The sequence below is a fragment of the Myotis daubentonii genome, chromosome 8 (assembly GCF_963259705.1).
Source record: "Myotis daubentonii chromosome 8, mMyoDau2.1, whole genome shotgun sequence".
Lineage (NCBI taxonomy): Eukaryota > Metazoa > Chordata > Mammalia > Chiroptera > Vespertilionidae > Myotis > Myotis daubentonii.
This window is the reverse complement of record NC_081847.1, coordinates 13592834-13612580: the sequence shown is the minus strand read 5'-3', so window position 1 is coordinate 13612580 and position 19747 is coordinate 13592834. Positions and strand designations below refer to the sequence as shown.

Genomic DNA, 19747 nt, shown 5'->3' with positions numbered 1-19747 from the left:
CTTAACCTGTCAGATCTGACACTATCTCTAGGTAGATCATGTCAGAATTAATTAATTGTAGAGCACCCAAATGGTGTCAGAGAATTACAGCACGGGAAAAACTACCACACATCTGGTGACCAGAGTGTCAGCAGTATTCAGAGTACTGTGCACAGTTTAAAGGAAAATAACAGGATTTCTATCTTATAATACTATTTTACAAAGAAGAAAATAGGAGAAAAAAACAGAAATGTTTTGTCCCAGTTGTCACTGCTCAGCAGTGATAGAACAGGGTTAGAATTTAATCTCAATCTACTAGATTCTTCAATCAGGATATTATACCCCAATATGTTATACATAATGAAAAGAAACTAAAGTGAGGGGAGGAAATCCTCTTACCTGATTCCAAAGAGCTACTGTCTTCATCCGAGGAGCCAACACCAGCCCTTGATGATAACACTGCCACAAAGCCTTCCTTAAAGTCCTCAAAGTTAACCTGGGTGAATTTAAGAAAAGAGGTCAAAGTTACTTTCAACAGAACAAATCTATAATGCATCAGCCTTTTGTTTGTTTTATTTCCTCAGATGGAAACATCTTATTGTTGCCTTTTTGCATTGAGAACTTTTATTTTTCCCCAAAAATTTACCTAAGATTTTTTAAAAGGAGGAGGTCCAAGGTGGTAATAACACAGACAGACACTGAAAGCACACTGAAATATACACCTATTTAGAGAGCAATCATGCCTGAGAGACAACTGGGGACTGATCAGACAGCTTATGAATAAAGGAGAGAAAGAGAACGAGTAGAGAAGGCTAGGGAACCGCGGGAGCCCCGAGTATCTGCAGGAATTCTCCAGAAGTGAAGGTGCCAGTGAGCACCACTGTTTATGTCCCTTGTCCACCTCCATCAGTCAGGTGGGGGCTCTCCACGTGCTCTGGCTTACCTGCTTGATTGCCATAGCACATTCTGGGAGTCCGTTTTGGCTCCAAACAAAGGAAGCAAGCAGGATCAACAGGACACTCCTACATGAACCTGGCCTGCCCACCCAGACTACTACAGCGGTGTAGGCCAGTGTCCCAGATGCCACAGGCACCTGCTTGGCTCCAATGGACTCTCAAAACCACCCAGCACACACAAGGTCACTTTTTCAAGATTGGGAGAGAGAAATATTTTGTCTAATTCATATAAACAAAGAAAGGTGAACAAAATGAAGTGAAGAATACCTCTCACATGAAGGAACAAGAAAAATCAACCAGAAAATAAAACTAACGAAACAGAGATAAGCAATTTGATAAAAAATTAAAAGGAAAGTCATAAGGATACACACCAAACTTGAGAGTGAAATAGAGACATTTAGGGAGAACTTCAACAAAGAGTTAGAAAGTATAGTAAGAAACCAAGAGGGCTTGCCAAAACCGGTTTGGCTCAGTGGATAGAGCGTCGGCTTGCGGACTGAAGGGTCCCAGGTTCGATTCCGGTCAAGGGCATGTACCTGGGTTGCATGTACCTGGGTTGCGGGCACATCCCCAGGAGGAGATGTGCAGGAGGCAGCTGATCGATGTTTCTCTCTCATCGATGTTTCTAACTCTCTCTCTCTCCCTTCCTCTCTGTAAAAAAATCAATAAAATATATTAAAAAAAAAAAAGAAACTAAGAGGGCTGAAGAATATAATGATACACTAGAAATAATCAATAGTAGCTTAGCTAACACAGAAGAAAAGATCAGTGACCTTGAAGACAGATTAATGGAAATCAACTAATTAGAACAGCAACAATTAAAAAAAAATCAACTGAGGATCATTTACAGGGCCTTTAGGACAATAGCAAGCACACTAACATTCACATTATAGGGGTCCAAGAAGGAGAAGTTAGAAAGAAATAAGAACTTTATTGGAAGCAATAATGGCTGAAAACTTTCCTGACTTGTGAAAGAAAAGAGACAGATAGCTGCAAAAAGCACAAAGAATTCCAACCAAGATGAACTAAAAGAGACCAAGATATATTGTAATTAAAATGGCAAAAGTTAAAGAGACAATCTTGAAGGCAGCAAGAAGAAAGGAAACCCCATAAAGGTATCAGCTGATTTCTCAGCAGCAACTTTATAAGCTAGAAGGGAATGGCAGAACATCTTTAAAGTGATGAAAGAAAGGAACCTATATCCTAGAATAATTTACCCAGAAAGGTTTCATTCAGAATTGAAGGAGAGAAAAGAGTTTACTGGACAAGCAAAAAATTAAGGAGTCCATAGCCATTAAACCAGCTTTACAAGAGATGCTAAAGGGCCTCTGGCCGAAACCGGTTTGGCTCAGTGGATAGAGCGTTGGCCTGCGGACTGAAGGGTCCCAGGTTCGATTCCGGTCAAGGGCATGTACCTTGGTTGCGGGCACATCCCCAGTGGGGAGTGTGCAGGAGGCAGCTGGTCGATGTTTCTCTCTCATAGATGTTTCTAACTCTCTAGCTCTCTCCTTTCCTCTCTGTAAAAACTCAATAAAATATTTTAAAAAAAAGTAAAAATAAAGGGCCTCCGATAAACAAAAGGAAAGGTCATAAATAGAAATAAGAAAATATTAGATAGAAAAAAAAATCACACAGATAAAGGCAAATCCTATATAATAAAAGGCTAATATGCAAATCGTCCCATCGACTGGGAGTTTGACTAGGAGTTTAACCAGGAGTTTGACCAAGGGGCAGGGCCGGCCGGCCAACCACCTGCGGCCCCTCCCCACAGCTGACCCCTCCCCCAATCGGCCCCTCCTACCCCAATCAGGGTGGACTGGCCAGACCCCACTTGTGCACGAATTCATGCTCTGGGCCTCTAGTATTTAATAAATACAGTGAAATTCACCAAAAACAAAGTGTAGGTGGGGGGGAGAAAAAATGTAATCCTTTTAGATATAGTCAAACTTAAATGACTATCAGCTTAAAATATACTGCCATAGATACAGAACTTCATGGTAACTAAAAACCAGAAACCTACAACGGATATACACAAAGAATAAAGATAAAGTTCCCAAACAAACACTAAAGAAAACCAGCAGATCACAAGGAAATCCATTTTAAATGTAAATGGATTAAATGCTCCAATAAAAAAAGACAGATAGGATAGCTGAATGGATTAAAATACATGGCCCATCTATATGCTGCTAAAAATTGAAAGACACATACAGACTGAAAGTGCAAGGACAGAAAAAGATATTCCATGTAAATAGAAATAAAAAGAAAGCTGGAGTAGCAATACTCATATCAGACAAAATATACTTTGAAACAAAGAATGTTAAAAAAAAAAAAAAAGACAAAGAAGGCAATTACATAATGAGAAAGGGGTTAATACAAGAACAGGATATAAACAATTGTAACTATACACCAAACATAGGAGAACCTAAATATAAAAAGCAAATAATAATGAATATAAAGGGAGAAATTCATGGCAATTCAATAAGAGTAGGAAATTTTAATGTCCCATTCACATCAATGAATTGATCATCCAGACAGAAAATTAATAAGTGGTCATAAATGTCACATTAGACCAGATTAACTTAATAAAAAGTAATAGAACATCTCATCCAAAAACTTCAAAATAATATACTTTTTCATGTGCAGGGAACATTATCCAGGACAGATCACATATTAGGCCACAAAACAAACCTCAATAAACTCAACAAGATATAAATCATAGGAAGCATATTTTTTGAACATATGACATGAAAATAAAAATAAATTACAGAAAGAAAACTGGAAAAAACACAAATATGTAGAGACTAAACAACATGCTACTAAACAACTAATGGATCAAGGAAGATATCCTCAATGGGCAAAAACTAAAAGCATTTCCCTTAATATCAGGAACAGGACAGAGATATCCGCTTTCACCACTCTTATTCAACATAGTACTGGAAATTCTAGCCACAACAATCAGACAAGCAGAAGAAATAAAAGGCATCCAAATTAGAAAGGAAGAAGTAAAACTGTCATTATTTGCAGCTGACATGATATTGTACATAGAGAACCCTAAAGATTCCACCAAAAATACTACTACAACTGATCATTGAATTCAGTAAAGTAGCAGGATACAAAATTAATATCCAGGAATCAGTTGCATTTCTATACACCTATAATGAACTATCAAAAAGGGAAACTAAGCCCTAGCCCAGGGGTGGGCAAACTTTTTGACTCGAGGGCCACAATGAGTTCTTAAACTGGACCGGAGGGCCGGAACAAAAGCATGGATGGAGTGTTTGTGTGAACTAATATAAATTCAAAGTAAACATCATTACATAAAAGGGTTCGGTCTTTTTTTTTTTTTTTTTAGTTTTATTCATTTCAAACGGGCCGGATCCGGCCCACGGGCCGTAGTTTGCCCACAGCTGCCCTAGCCGGTTTGGCTCAGTGGGTAGAGCGTAAGCCTGCAGACTAAAGGGTCCTGGGTTAGATTCCGGTCAAAGGCACATACCCAAGTTGCAGGCTTGATCCCCAATAGAGGCAGCTGAACAATAATTCTCTATCATCATTGATGTTTCTATCTCTCTCTCCCTCTCCCTTCTTCTCTGAAATCAATAAAAATATATTTTTTTTAAAGGGGGGAAACTAAGAAAAAACAATCCCATTTTTAATTGCATCAGAAAAATAAAATACCTTGGGATAACAGGCACTGTTTTTAGCACTAACATGTTAACCTCTGGACACATTCAAGAGATTGGAACAAGGTGAGTGTTTCTATCAGGAAAGTTTTTATCTAGGTTTTGGATCACCATTTAGATGATCTTCAATTTCCTAGAAAAAAGAACTATCTGAGTTCATTTTCTTTCTTGCTTATATGAAATCACAGAATACTTCTAAACATAAGTATCCTTTGCTCCTTAATAGTAGACTGAAATTTTGTCCAACTGCAAGATGAATTTCAAGCTGTGTAACTTTCCTTTGACAAGTATCTTTATTCAGCTGATATTTATCAAATGCCAATAATCGCCAACAAAAGTAATCTGTGCCTTTCTTAATGAGAATGAAGTCAAATACCCACCCTGGCAAAGTGGTCATTTCCAAGAAGTGTCTGCAGAAGGATGGGAAGCTGCTTTTCCAGATGAAGCTTAAGACAGAGTTGGGTCAGCTCCTCCCGATCCAGAAAGCCTGTCCCTGTGGTGTCACAGCTGCTGTAGACTTCCCTGAGCTGTGAAACATAGTGGTCCTCTTCTTCTTCATCCATCCCATAGCAGGCTGGACATGACATGCGAAAAAACAAAAACAATGGTACACTGTTACTGCCATACCTCACACATTCTCTCACTCTATGCTCCAGACGGTGTGGCCCAGGCCCAGGGTAGAAGCTGGCGTGTAAGGAAAGGTCACCAGAGCCTCTCGGGTTTACGTGGGGCTGGGAGGCATTGCCTGCACCTTTGCAGAAGAGGCCAAAAACGTGTCACTAGAGAGCCAGTCCTCCTTCCGAGAAGTAGAAATTTTTGTTCTGTCAAAAAAAAAAAAAAAAAAACACCCACAAAAACCTATTACAGAATAATCAGGTAAAACGATGAATATGAAGATAACTAAAATCATCCAAAATTTCACCACCTAAAAAAATCATTAATATACATTCTAATTGTTCTCTACACATTTCAAGTATGATTTTTTCCCTTACAAATATAAGAAAAATGGAAACTCCAATAAAAAGAGAGAATTTAAGTAGACAAATCATTAAAGGAGAAAAATATATGGTTAATAATCATCTAAAAATGTTCAAATTATTAAAACAGATACTATTTGCGACCTTCAAATTATCAAGAATGAAAATTTCATTGCTAACTGAGGCTGTCAGAGAAGGGTGTCTCACACACCCTGGAGGAAGCGACAGTTAGTAAATGTCTAGGGAGGCTACTTGGTCTATACATCAAGAAATTTTGAAGTATTTTGATTATCTCACCTAGTTATTTCAAATAAATGAATTTCATAATCCCTTTTAAAAATTCCTTTATACTAAAAGAAACAATGCTACACACAAAGATATGAGTTCATCAGACTACTACTTATATAAGGACAGAAAATAATCTAAACCATCCAACAAAAGAATTTTGCTAAATCATAGTGTATGTACACGGCAGAATAAGAACTAGTCTTGAAAATCCATTCCTAAAAAAATATTTAATAGCACAGAAAATATAGTTAATAAAACATTAAGAAAGGATAACTACTACTTATAATAATTAGAGCTAATATATTCACTGGTCACTATACATATAATTCACTTATGGCTCATAATAGTTCTATCAAAAACTCTGCAACTTCCTGAGGAAAATATACAGAGTGGGGCAAAAATAGGTTAACAGTTGTTTATATGGAAAATAATACAATCTACACTAATAAAAGAGAAAAATGGTAATTGGCGTACGACGATACCCTTTTCATTGGCTAATCAGGGCTATATGCAAATTAACTGCCAACTAAGATTGGCAGTTAACTGCCAACTAAGATTGGCAGTTAACTGTCAACTAAGATTGGCAGTTAACTGCCAACAAGATGGCGGTTAATTTGCATATGTAGGCACAATGCAGGGAGGCAAAAGGGAAAGCAGGAAGAAGCCCCCTGCCACTGACAGTGATCGGAAGCCCAGGGGGGAGCTATGAGCTGGGGGGCAGGGCAAAGGCGGCCCTGGGGCCGCCTTTGCCCTGCCCCCCAGCCATGATCGGAGAATCAGGCACCTTTGCCGCCCTGGCCAATGATAGCAGGAAGTAGGGGTGGAGCCAGCGATGGGAGCTGGACACGGTCGAAGCTGGCGGTCCCGGGAGCTAGGGGCCCCTTGCCTGGGCCTAAAGCGAAGCCCACGATCGCGGGGCCGCTGCAGCTGTGGGTCCCCGCTGCCCGGGCCGGACGCCTAGGCCAGAGGTGTTAGGCCTGGGCAGGGGCGGAGCCTGCAACCGCGGGGAGCTGGGAGTCCCCTGCCCAGGCCTGACACCTCTGCCGGAGCCTCAGGCTTGGTCAAGGGGCCGATCCGGTGATTGGTGATCGGAGGGTGATGAGGGTCAACTCCTCTGGCCGAGGCATCAGGCCTGGGCGGGGGGCTGAGCCGGGGATTGGGGGGATATGATGGTCCCCTTGCCCAGGCCTGAAGCCTGGGTCAGAGGCGTCAGGCTTGGGCAGGGGGTGGAGCAAGCCATCAGAGGGAGATGGGGGTCCCCTGCCCAGGCATGATTCCTGGGCCAGAGGCCTCAGGCCTGGGCGGGGGCCATAGCCAGTGATCGGGGGGAGATGGGGGTCCCCTGTCCAAGCCTGACACCTCGGGCGGAGGCGTCAGGCCTGGGCAAGGGGCCAATCAGGCGATCCGAGGGTGATGGGTGTCTACGCCTCTGGCCGAGGCATCAGGCCTGGACAAGGGGCAGAGCCAGCAATCGGAGGGGTCTGGGGGTCCCCTGCCCAGGCCTGATGCCTGGGCCAGAGGCATCAGGCCTGGGCTGGGGGCAGAACCAGTGATGGGGAGAAATGAGGGTCCCCTGCCCAGGCCAGACGCCTCTGTCAGAGGCGTCAGGCCTGGGCAAGGGGCCGATCCTGCGATTGGAGGGTGATGGGGGTCAACGCCTGAGGGCTCCCAGTATGTGAGAGGGGGCAGGCTGGGCTGAGGGACACTCCCCCCCCCCCGCCACACCCAGTGCACGAATTTCGTGCACAGGGCCCCTAGTAATTAATAAAAAATTATACAAGAATAAACTCTGTTTCCCATACTCACACCTATAAACTTACTTTTGCCAAATCCTATATTCAAAAAAGAAAAAAAAACCACCAAAATAGTAAGGGATGATTTTGTACTATTACATATTTTCCTAATTTATACCCTATACTAGAGGCCTGGTGCATGAAGTTCGTGCATGGGTAGGATCCCTAGGCCTGACCAGCAATCAGTGACTGATTGGGACCTTCCTGCTGCTGGCCAGGGCCTTCCTTTATTCTGTGCCGCCCCCTGGTGGTCAGTGCATGTCACAGCAAGTGATTGAACTCCCAAACTCCCAAGGGGACACTTTGCATATTAGCCTTTTATATAGATAGATAGATAGATAGATAGATAATAAAAGGCTAATATGAAAATCGACCGAACAGCAGAACTGGTTGCTATGACGCGCACTGACCACCAGGAGGCAAATGCTCAACACAGGAGCTGCCCCCTGGTGGTCAGTACGCTCCCACTGGGGGAACGCTGCTCAGCCGCAAGCCAGGCTGATGGCTGGAGAGTGCAGCAGCAGTGGTGGGAGCCTCCACAGCAGCACTAAGGATGTTCAACTGTGGTTTAGGCCTGCTCCCCACAGGCATCCCCTGAGGGCTCCCCAGACTGCAAGAGGATGCAGGCCAGGCTGAGGGAACCACCCCCCAAGTGCATGAATTTCGTGCACCAGGCCTCTAGTATTTTTATATTTCTTAAAAATTATTGTAGCCCCTCCGGGATGGCTGAGTGATTGAGCATTGACCTATGAATCAGGAGGTCACTTTTCTTTTTCGCAGGTTGAGGGTGTGAGTGCAGGCGGATGCCGCAGCCACCCCGCCGGCTCGTGTCCGGGTTTGCCAGCCGGATCGGGTCCTGGGAGACCGCTGGCACTCACGCCCCCTACCCGCTCTCGTGGGTTGGCGGCGTGAGTGCGGGCGGACGCCGCAGCCGCCTCGCCAGCCCGCGTCCGGGTCTACCAGTAGGATCAGGTCTCGGGCGACTGCTTGCACTCACACCCCCAACCCGCTCTCTGATGGCGCTGTACCATCCTGCCTGCAATATGCAAATTAGCCGCCATCTTTTTTGGCGGTTAACTGCCATGTTAGTTGGCAGACCTTTTTAATTTGCATATCTCACTGATTAGCCAATGAAAAAGGTATCGGTCGTATGCCAATTACGATTTTTCTCTTTTATTAGTATAGGACTAGAGGCCCAATGCACTCGCTGGCCCTTGCAGCCCTTGCAGCCCCTGCCAGCCCTCACTGCTCCAGCTTCGTCTAGAAGGTTGTCCGTACTGCTGTTTGGTCTAATTAGCATATTAGCTCTTTGTTATATAGGATATATATATATATTTATATACTGCAATGTTATTCAGTCTTTGAAAGGAAGAAAATCCTGCCACATGCTACAATAGATGAACCTTGAGGACATTACTTTAATTGAAATAAGCCAGTCACAAAAGAACGAATACTGATTCCATTTAAATGCACTATTCAAAGTGGTCAACATCATGGAGACAGAAAGTAGAATGGTAGTTTCCAGGCGCTGGGGGAGGGGAAAATGGGAGGACTTGTTCAATGGGTATAGAACTTCAGTTTTTTTGTTTGAGTAGGTTTTTTTGGTTAATCCTCACCCAAGGATATTTTTTCCATTGCTTTTCAGAGGGAGAGTGGCAGGGAGGGAGAGAGAGAGAAACATTGAGGTGAGAGAGACACATCGACTGATTGTCTCTCAAATAAGCCCCAACTGGGGGCGCACGAACCTATAATCCAGGTATGTGCCCTTGACTGGGAATTGAACCCTCGACCCTTGGTGTGAGAGCTGACGCTCTAACGCTGGCCAGTTCTGCAGAATGAAAAAGTTCCAGAGATCTGTTGTGCAACAATGTACATATAGTTAATACTGCTGAAGGTACATTAAAAAATGGTTAAGAGGGTAAATTTTAAATTATGTTTTTTTCCACAATTAAATGTTTTTAAATAATTAATTTTTAAAATGCTAAAAAAATAAATAAATAAATAAAAATTAAAAAAAAAAAAAGAGCTCTAAATTTGATGGCTTGCTTTCTGAAATTACCTGATTCTGTTTTATGGCACTTTAATCTGGATTTTCCTTATCAAAAAAAAAAATCAATCCCAAATCTCCAGGCATCCTCTATGAACAAAGAAAAGAAACCAGTTGAAGGGAAGGGGGGTTACTAGAATAATACAAGACTTTTCCAAGCAGACAGATGGCAAAGTCCCACCATGTGGGACAAGAAAAAACATACCACTGGCGAGGATGTGGAGAAAACGGAACCCTCGTATACTGCTGGTGGGAATGCAGACTGGTGTAGCCACTGTGGAAAAGAGTATGCAGTTTTTTCAAAAAATTAAAAATGGAACTCCTATTTGACCCAGTAATCCTACTTCTAAGAATATATCCCAAGAAACTAGAAACACCAATCAGAAAGGATATAAGCACCCCTATGTTCATAGTTGCACAATTTACAATAGCTAAGATTTAGAAACAGCCTAAGTGCCCATCAGCAGATGAGTGGATTAAAAAACTGTGGTACATTTACTCAATGGAATACTATGCTGCTGTTAAAAAGAAATAACTCTATCCATTTGCAACAGCATGGATGGAACTGGACAGCATTATTGCTAAGAGAAATAAGCCAGTCGTAGAAAGATAAATATCACATGATCTCACTCATTTGTAGAATATAATGAACAACATAAACTGATGAACAAAAATAGATCCAGAGACACAGAAGCATCGAACAGACTGTCAAACCTCAGTGAGAAGGCATGGGAAGTTGAGGGGGGTGGTAAGAGATCAACCAAAGGAGTTATAAGCATAACCAATGGACACAGACTGTAGGGGGGTGAGGGCTTGTGTAGGGGGGGGCGGGAGCAGGTGGGGAGAGGTCAATAGGGGGAAAAGAAGACATATGTAATACTTTCAACAATAAAGAATTTAAAAAAAAAAAAAAAGGTCAGGACCACCATCAGAAATAGAACCCAAGGGAGCAAACAGTTTGGTTCCTTTTCCCAAAGGAACACTAGAATTTTCAACTGAGTGCCTAAGAGCAGAATCACTTTGTCAAGGTAAGATGTACCCAACACACCAGGATGGACATTTATAATTTGACAGTTTCACTACTGAACCACTAGGATGAATAGTGCAACAGGTGATTTTTAAAAACAGCCATTCTGCTAGTCTTATCCAAAACATTTTTTGCAATAAAAATATATCAACTTTAGAGTAGAAGCAATAAACTTTAGGAATAAAGTGAATAAAAACAGCAAAGCCTTACAATTCCCATTGGAGGTTTCCAAATCGGTTCAAGTTTTACATATTAATTTCATTTTAAAACTCAGATGATCCCCAAAATGTTCTAGGGTTGCAAGAGTTTGTAAATATAATGCAACATAATTTCATTTTTTAAAAATCATCACTTTCTTTCTGCACAGTGTGTACAATCTGTGTGCTACCCAGCAAGGCTCCACTTTAGTGATATGGGCCATATCACCTCCACAGACTAGGCAGGAAGCAAGCAGCGGTGCCCCTCCACTTGGAACTGACCACAGCCCTCATGTTACACAACAAGTAGCTTGCAGATAATTACATGAACTCTTGTTAAAGGACCTAATCAACCAATCTGGGAGTTACCAACCTCTCCTAATATCGGGTTCATCTCCACTATGTAACTGTAAATACACTTCTAATAAAAATATTGCTGGACAAAAATATTTTAAAGAAAAATAATTGAATGTCTAAAAAAAAAAGAAAAGAAAAAACATACCCATACCATAATTTCAAGTACATCCTCATGAAATTTTAGAACAAACATGTCGGGAAAGAGTCTAGAGAGAAAGGGGCAGTCCCACACTGACGGGGGGGGGGGGGGGGGGGGGGGGGGGAGTGGCACAGCATGGACTCTCAACAGCATGACTGAGAGTTAGAGGACTGCCTTTGACACACATCCTCTGGGAAGAACCCTTTCAACCTAATCTGGAAGCTACCAGAATTTGTACTGCAAATTGGGGGATTAACCAAGAAAGCAGAAGACACAGGATCTAGGACAGGGGTGGGCAAACTTTTTGACTCGAGGGCCACAATGGGTTCTTAAACTGGACCGGAGGGCCGGAACAAAAGCATGGATGGAGTGTTTGTGTGAACTAATATAAATTCAAAGTAAACATCATTACATAAAAGGGTACGGTCTTTTTTTTTTTTTTTTTTTTAGTTTTATTCATTTCAAACGGGCCGTAGTTTGCCCACGGCTGACCTAGGATCTGGGTCACATGCAAGCAGTGGGGACTGTTCTAGGCCGAAGTAAGAAACATCCAAACCTGTAGAGAATTTTATAAGAGTTTATTTGAACCAAACTGACAATATACACCAGGGAGCAAGATTTCAAAGCTCCAGAGAATTAACAGTTCTGCAGCTTCCTTTTATGCACTTGATTAAAGAAGGAATGTAAGGAAGATTACATGAAGGTGGGAGGAAGCAACGCCAGGGATAGAATTACAAGGCAGTTAAGATGAATGTGCTCTCCTGAGGGATCTGAGAGAGCATTTAAAGGTGTGTTAACTTAGTCAGGGGTGGGGAATGTCCGACCCAGGCCGCATAAGGCCCACACATAAGGCCCACGAAATCATTTGGTCTGGCCCTGCCAAGGAAACCGTAGGCAGGACTCGAAATGCAATAAATCTAGGAGCTTTTTTTCATAGCAACATAAATTCATATTAAGTGAATTATATTAAGTGGATAATCTTATAAATATCCAAATGGCCCTTGGCAGAAAAAGGTTCCCCACCCCTGATAGATGCACAGAAACAAAGGCCTTAAGGCAAAGATAAGCCTTTTAATAAAGAAGTTACATGCCTGGGATGTGACTACTAACCATGACCTACCCAGTGAGGAATTTATGATCACATCACCCTGTGAGGTTGCTTTCCACAGACACACACACCCCTTTTTTGTCCACAGAGGGCAGCCCTGAGCAGGACCAGAGAGCAACCCACACAAAACAGACAACCAGGAACCAACAGATCCTGTGTTCTTGTGACCCTATGGAAAATAACATGGCTAGGTTTCTGACAGAGCTGATGGAACATTTGGGAAAGAATCAATATATTAAGAGGTAAATAAGTAAAAACTAAGAAAACATTAACCTCTAGAAAACCAAACTTGGCACAAGAATGGAAATGTTATGCCCACACAACATGCCAGTGTGGCAGTCAGGCAGCACCAAGCTGCTGGGTGGACAGGGAAGCCTCAAAGGGGGCGGGGAGGGGGGGTATGAGGTAACAGTTCTGAGCTGTGCAAGGGGGCAGAAGTCAGGGTGTGGGGGACCTGCAAAGAGACGTTGTTGCCTCAGGATGCTCCGTCCCATTTATGGCCAGAGTAGGATTTCACGGGCATCCATAAAGAGCTCCAGAAAGGAGTCGAAATAAGTCTACCACTTCCATTTGTGTTGTGCATTCTGCCTCCGTTTCTGTCTCTCACCTACCCGTCTTCTCCCTCCCTCCCTCTGTTTCTCTCCCAGCCCTCCTGCATCTCTCTGGGAACTGGCCTGTCTCTGCCCCACTAATAGTGAAGTCCTGGGTCAGGTCCTGGGGTTTATCTGAGTGAAAGACACCTGGAGTTGAGACACTGGTGACTGGCCTGTGCACTCAGGTGAGCTGTGGCCAGTCCAAACCCTGGTGTATCACCTGAAAGATAAACATGACACCATCCAAACGGGAGTAAACAGCAAGGAAATCAATGTGGCCTTTCCAACTCAGATCACTGTCCTCCACGTGGAATGATCACTGTGTTTTCATTTACTTTTCTTCCCTGAGGCAGGGGTGGGGAATGTCTGGCCCGCAGGCGGTATGAGGCCCATAAAATCATTTGGTCTGGCTCTGCCAAGGCATGAGGGGTGAGTTAAATATAGCAGGCTAATTTTTTAAGTTGATCATTTTGTATGGCCTGAGAAGGATGTTACAAATATCCCAATGGCCGTTGGCAGAAGAAAGGTTCCCCACGTCTGCTCAAAGAGAAGCTAAACCTTAAGGAGCGCATGTGGACATGCACACACTTTGTTCTTGCCTATGACATTCTGAACAGGCCTGGCTCCGGAGCTGGCGATGTCCAACAGGAAGCAGGTCTGTAATCCCAGGTTTGAGCATCTGATTTCCTGCTGTCTGATTTCCTGATCCACTGACCTTCCTCCTGTAAAAATACTACAAGGAAAAGTTGTATTCCCCACAAGATGAGATGACTGAAAATCTGTTTTCCTAGTTCTCTCAGTTCGTCCAAGCTTCCTCTGGGCCTGGACCTGGTGCCGGTGGTAAACAGAGCACAAGGTGTCTCCTGCAGGACAGTCATGTTCCCTTGGCCTCTCCGCCTGTGGTGGCTGACTGGGTGGTCACAGAGCTGGGCAGGGAAGAGGGACAAGCAGTGGGCTGCAGGCTCAGACACAGAGGGTGGTGACAGAAGACACTCACTAGGTAGAAGCTATGAGGACACAGCTGCCTGCTGCTGCATAGTCCGTCGTACTGAATTTCAGTATTTGATCAAATCATGTGAGCTTTGCCTTTTGATGTCAGGTGGGCACTTAACATAAGTTACTAAAATGGACACGGAAATGGACTGGGTTGCAGTCCATTCCCATAAAGCAATGCTGAAGCCCCCAAATCTGAACTTATGAGCCTCTAGGCAATTGATTCCCCTGCATGTTAATGTCAGCTACAACACTGCAGGGTAAGGTGTCCAGAGAGTGGCACATACCTGCCACCAACGTAAATGGAAATGGGCCAAGGACTTTGTGCAAATGTTTTAAAGAATCAGAATCTTTCTGACTGCTGCAAAGATGGCTCTAAGTAACCAAAGAGGCTGGCAATGCTGCCTTCACAACTAAGTGCCCTTTCCCATACCCTCGCTGTAAGGTAGTCAGACACCAGCCCCGCATGACGCCTCAATTGGATCAAAAACACCTTCCCTGGGCTGCTGAAGGAACAGTTATAGAAAAGGCCAGGGCTGGATACAGAGAAACTGCTACTAATTCTTAGAGCTCATTATAGTACCAATAACATCAGAACTACTTTCCCACACAGAGGGCCCCAGCTTCCCAGTCTTCCTCCTGCTCAAATCTTAATTCTACAAATGCCTCACTGAAAACTGCTCCTCCCTCCCTCTCTGGAAAGGCAATCAACCTAAAGCACTGGCCACTAAGGTAAGAAAAACAAGCTGCCTTAATCCTGCCCCCTGCTGGGAACCCAAGGTGCAGTAGCCACAGGAAGGTTGTTTAGACTCCCTCACGTCCATGTGTGAGAGCAGAGGCCAGAACACCCCTTCCCCTCTGATCCTTCCCCGGGCCCCCGGCAAGGAGAAAAGAAACACAGGGAGTGCCTCCCCCAAACTCTCAGGTGGGGCTGGGGTTGAGTGCAGGCCTCACAGCAAAGTAGGTAAAATGTTCCTGGGGGCTCAAGGGCCTCTTCGGTTTCTTCTTACGAACTGAATTACCTAACTCTCCTCCGGATTCCACACACGCACAAAGTGTTTCCACATCAAAACCATCCGAAAACCAGGACAAATTCAGTGGCTGAATGCAGAACTGTGGACAACATACAGATAAAGAGAAACACTTGTTTTTATTCTTTGTGTAGTTGTTGTTGTTAATCTTCACTCAAGGGTATTTTTTCTATTGCTTTTTAGAGAGAGTGGAAGGAGGGGGAGAGACAGAGAGAAACACCAATGTGAGAGGGACACATAGATTGGTTGCCAGGGATCGAGCCTGCATCCGAGGTACGTGCCTTGACTGGAATCGAACCCGAGACCCTTCAGTCCATGGGCTGACACTATCCACTAAGACAAACTGGCTAGAGAAGTTTTATTCTTTTGAAATTGGAATTAGTAGAATCTCAATAATTCTATTGCTATAAAGCTTAACTTAAAATGCAAGCACAGCCCTGGCTGGTTGGTTGAGCCTAGTCCCATGCACCACGAGGTTGCTAGTTCAATTCCCAGTTAGGGCGCATGCCTGGGTTATGGGCTCAACCCCCAGTAGAGGGTGTGAGGAGGCAGTCCATCAATGTTTCTCTCTCACTGATGTTTCTCTCTCTTTCTCTCTCCCCCAATCCCTCTCTCTCTTTCTAAAAAATCAATAAAAAACAAACATTTTTTTTAAAAGGTGAAGCAAACCCTGTTTTCATCCTGAGGAGAAAAACCTGCCTGCCCCAAACAAATTGGATACTGGCCCAGAGACAGATGCTGCTTGCCAGCATTCTGCACAACACAGTCCTCTGTAGGCTGACGAAGCAAGGTGTTGGTTTGCATTTAATTGATGCACAATGATGGGGGAATTTAATCTGTGCCCCTGGAAACATACTGAGTATTGAGGATAGGGACGAGAATTGTGGTCTCTCAGAGCAGCTAGGTGTGCTGATGTTTGCAGACCCAGAGTATTGTAATGAGAAACAGTTCCCAAAAAGGCCCTCCAAAAAAACCTGCTCACTCATAATGAATAGGACCAAGGGTAGCCATTCTAATTAGGTTCATTCTTTATCTGGAAAGATGTTACAACCCTATTAAATATTGAAGCCAGTCCTTGGGTTCCAGCACAGCAGACCTCAATGCCTCTTTAAATAGCCTTGCGGTTAGTAATTAACCTTCCTACTTAAGCTGAACATTCTGAGCTTTTGGGATTAGTTTCTGCATTACATTTTCATGTTTTCTTCTTGTTTTTCAAAATGTATACTATTTATTTACTTTGCCTACGTAGGCCCTAAACATCAGCAATCAGGCTTGAAAAGCTTTTTTTTTTTTTTTTATCAAAGAGATTTTCCAGTTTCAATAATATAAACATAAGCTGATACCTCATTTAATTGGTAGATATTTAGACAGAAAACTATAAGGATATCAAATTCTAAAACTGTCCTAGAAAACCTACTTTTCTAGGGTCTCCTAAGGAAGACATTGTGGTACATACTGATGGCAGATTCTAGGGTCAGAGACTCCAGTTTAATTAAATATGGACACTTTCTATATCTGGGATCTTGGACAAGTTACTTCAACTCTCTGTTCCTGAGTACCTCATTAGGACATTGTAAGAATTAAAGGAGCTATTATTAGACACTAGAGGCCCGGTGCACGAAATTCATGCAGGGGGGGTGGGGGAGGGGCCCTCAGCCTGGCCTGCATCCTCTCACAATCCAGAACCCCCTGGGGGATGTCTGACTGCTGGTTAAGGCCCGATCCCTAATCCGCAATCCGGGATCGCTGGCTCCTAACCGCTCCTCTGCCTGCCTTCCTGATCGCCCCTAACCGCCCCTGCCTGCCTTCCTGATCTCCCCTAACCACTCTGCCTGCCTGTCTGATGCCCCTATCTGCTCACCTGCCTGCCTGATCGCCCCTAACCACCTCTGCCTCCCTGTCTGCCTAATCGCCCCTAACCGCCCCTGCATGCCTTCCTGATCGCCCCTAACCACTCTGCCTGCCTGTCTGATGCCCCTAACTGCTCACCTGCCTGCCTGATCGCCCCTAACCACCTCTGCCTCAGCCCCCACCGCCAGGGCTTCATCTGGAAGGACGTTGGAATGATGTCCAGAAGGTCGTTCGGCTGTCTGGTCTAATTAGAATATTGTGCTTTCATTATTATAAATTTTTTTTTCTTCTCTTTTTTAATTAAATCTTTATTGTTCAGATTATTACATTTGTTTCTCTTTTTCCCCCCCCCCCATAACTCCCCTCCTCCCAGTTCCCGCCCCACCCTCCGCCCTCACTCCCCACCCACTGTCCTCATCCATAGGTGCACGATTTTTGTCCAGTCTCTTCCCGCATCTCCCACACCCCTTTGCCCCCCAAGAATAGTCAGTCCATTCCCTTTCTATGTCCCTGATTCTATTATAATCAACAGTTCATTCTGTTCATCAGATTATTTATTCACTTGATTCTTAGATTCACTTGTTGATAGATGCATATTTGTTGTTCATAATTTGTATCTTGACCTTTTTCTTCCTCTTCCTCTTCTTAAAGGATACCTTTCAGCATTTTATATAATCCTGGTTTGGTGGTGATGAAATCCTTTAGCTTTTCCTTATCTGTGAACAGCTCTTTATCTGACCTTCAATTCTGAATGATAGCTTTGCTGGATAAAGTAATCTTGGTTGTAGGTTCTTGGTATTCATCACTTTGAATATTTCTTGCCACTCCCTTCTGGCCTGCAAAGTTTCTGTTGAGAAATCAGCTGACAGTCGTATGGGTATTCCCTTGTAGGTAACTGAGTTTCTTTCTCTTGCTGTTTTTAAGATTCTCTCTTTATCTTTTGCTCTTGGCATTTTAATTATGATTTGTCTTGGTGTGGTCCTCTTTGGATTCCTTTTGTTTGCGGTTCTCCGCGCTTCTTGGACCTGTAAGTCCATTTCTTTCACCAGGTGGGGGAAGTTTTCTGTCATTATTTCTTCAAATAGGTTTTCAATATCTTGCTCTCTCTCTTCTTCTGGCACCCCTATAATTCTGATGTTGGTACGCTTGAAGCTGTCCCAGAGGCTCCTTACACTATCCTCGCATTTTTGGATTCTTTTTTCATTTTGCTTTTCCGGTTGGATGTTTTTGCTTCCTCGCATTTCAAATCATTGACTTGATTCTTGCGCTCCTCTGGTCTGCTGTCAGGCGTCTGTATAATATTCGTTATTTCAGTCCGTGTATGCTTAATTTCTAGTTGGTTCCCCAATATAAGATCGAGGGTCTCATTAGTTTTCTTGTAGATCTCATTAAGTTTATCGGCAGCTTCTAAACAGTTCTTGAGAGACCTTAAAAGTGTGGTTCTGAACTCTATATCTTCCATTGACAATTTTGTCCTGTTTCTTTGTCTCCGCATTTTGTTATGCTTCCTTGGTGCACCCCCTAGTGGTCTTTGTTCGCAGTCTTATAGTTAAATCTTGATTGTTGTAGCTAATTCCAGGGAGGGTTTGACCTCCAGGCCAAGTGGCTATGAGAATCAGCTGTGTCAGCAGTGAGAGAACTTCTGTCCTCTAGGGAGGTGCTAATCTAGCCTTTGCCTGAGGCTATCCGGCAAATGCCTCTGTGCAGGGCTTGGGCAGGGCGGGTCGCACAGGATCAACAGGGTGGGCCGGCGAGAGCAGTTATGGCGGCTCTCAGTCCTGTCCCCAGGGGCTCTGCCTCTCTGAGTCCCAGCACCCGCTGCAAAGCTCGGAGAGAAAGCTGCACTCGCTCTGACCGAAGCCAGACAGTCCCGCTTCTCCCGTTTGAGTCTGGGTCCCTAAAGACTCGCCCGTATATGGAGCTCAGAGTCTGCGACTCCCTCCCGATTGAAAACGCCAACCGCGCCCTCCGCCGCCAGCCTGCTCCGCGCACTCCGCACCTCAGAATTTGACTTCAGCACTGCGCCTCCTCTGAGTGTCCGTGTGCGTTTCTCTTTCCTCCTAGTTGTAGGACTTCCCCTCAGCCAGCGTTCCTGTGGTTCTGGGTGATGTCCCTTCCGTTTTTTGGTTTCACTTTTGAAGTAGTTGTTCAAAGCAGCAAACTCCGGCGTTAACCTATGCCGCCATCTTGGTTCTCCTCTGATGGATATGACCAAATGCCCTCCATAGAGGTTGTATCCATTTAAATTCCCACCAGTAGTTTGTGACTTTCATCCCTCATCAATACAGTACTACAGGTATTTTTGTTTATACTTTGGGCTACTATAAAGTACATATTACTGCATCTTTTATTTTAAATTAGTAACATATCATAAATAATTGTTCAGGTAGGTAAAGAGCCTCTAAAATGTTTTCTAAGTAAAACTAATACTGAAGGACAAATATTCAAAGACAAACGCGCACAAGTTAAATAGGAATGACTCAAGGAGTCCTTACCAAGAGAACACACCCATGTCACTACCATCCAGAATAAGAAAAAGACACTGACAGAAAACCCTATTGCATCATTCTCCACAAAAGTAATAAAATGATTCTAACACCCAATCCCAACATGGGAAGTGGGGGTTACCACACCACATGCTTTGACACCATTTGAATAACTTAGTATTCTACTCAATTTTGACACTATCTACTTGAAGACAGCGTCAAATTCAGATTCCACAGGTAAAGAG

General features: G+C 43.8%; 1 protein-coding gene across 1 annotated transcript in view; it reads right to left on the bottom strand.

The window, feature by feature from the left end:
- Positions 1–19747, bottom strand: part of NINL (ninein like) — a 105971-nt gene that overhangs the window by 64780 nt on the left and 21444 nt on the right. Inside the window, exons 2-3 of the mRNA XM_059705365.1 lie at positions 4996–5189; positions 379–475 (exon numbers count right to left, since the gene is read on the bottom strand). Of these exons, the coding sequence (XP_059561348.1) occupies positions 379–475; positions 4996–5178 (280 nt within the window). The 5' untranslated portion in view covers positions 5179–5189. The remainder of the gene's footprint in view (positions 1–378; positions 476–4995; positions 5190–19747) is intronic.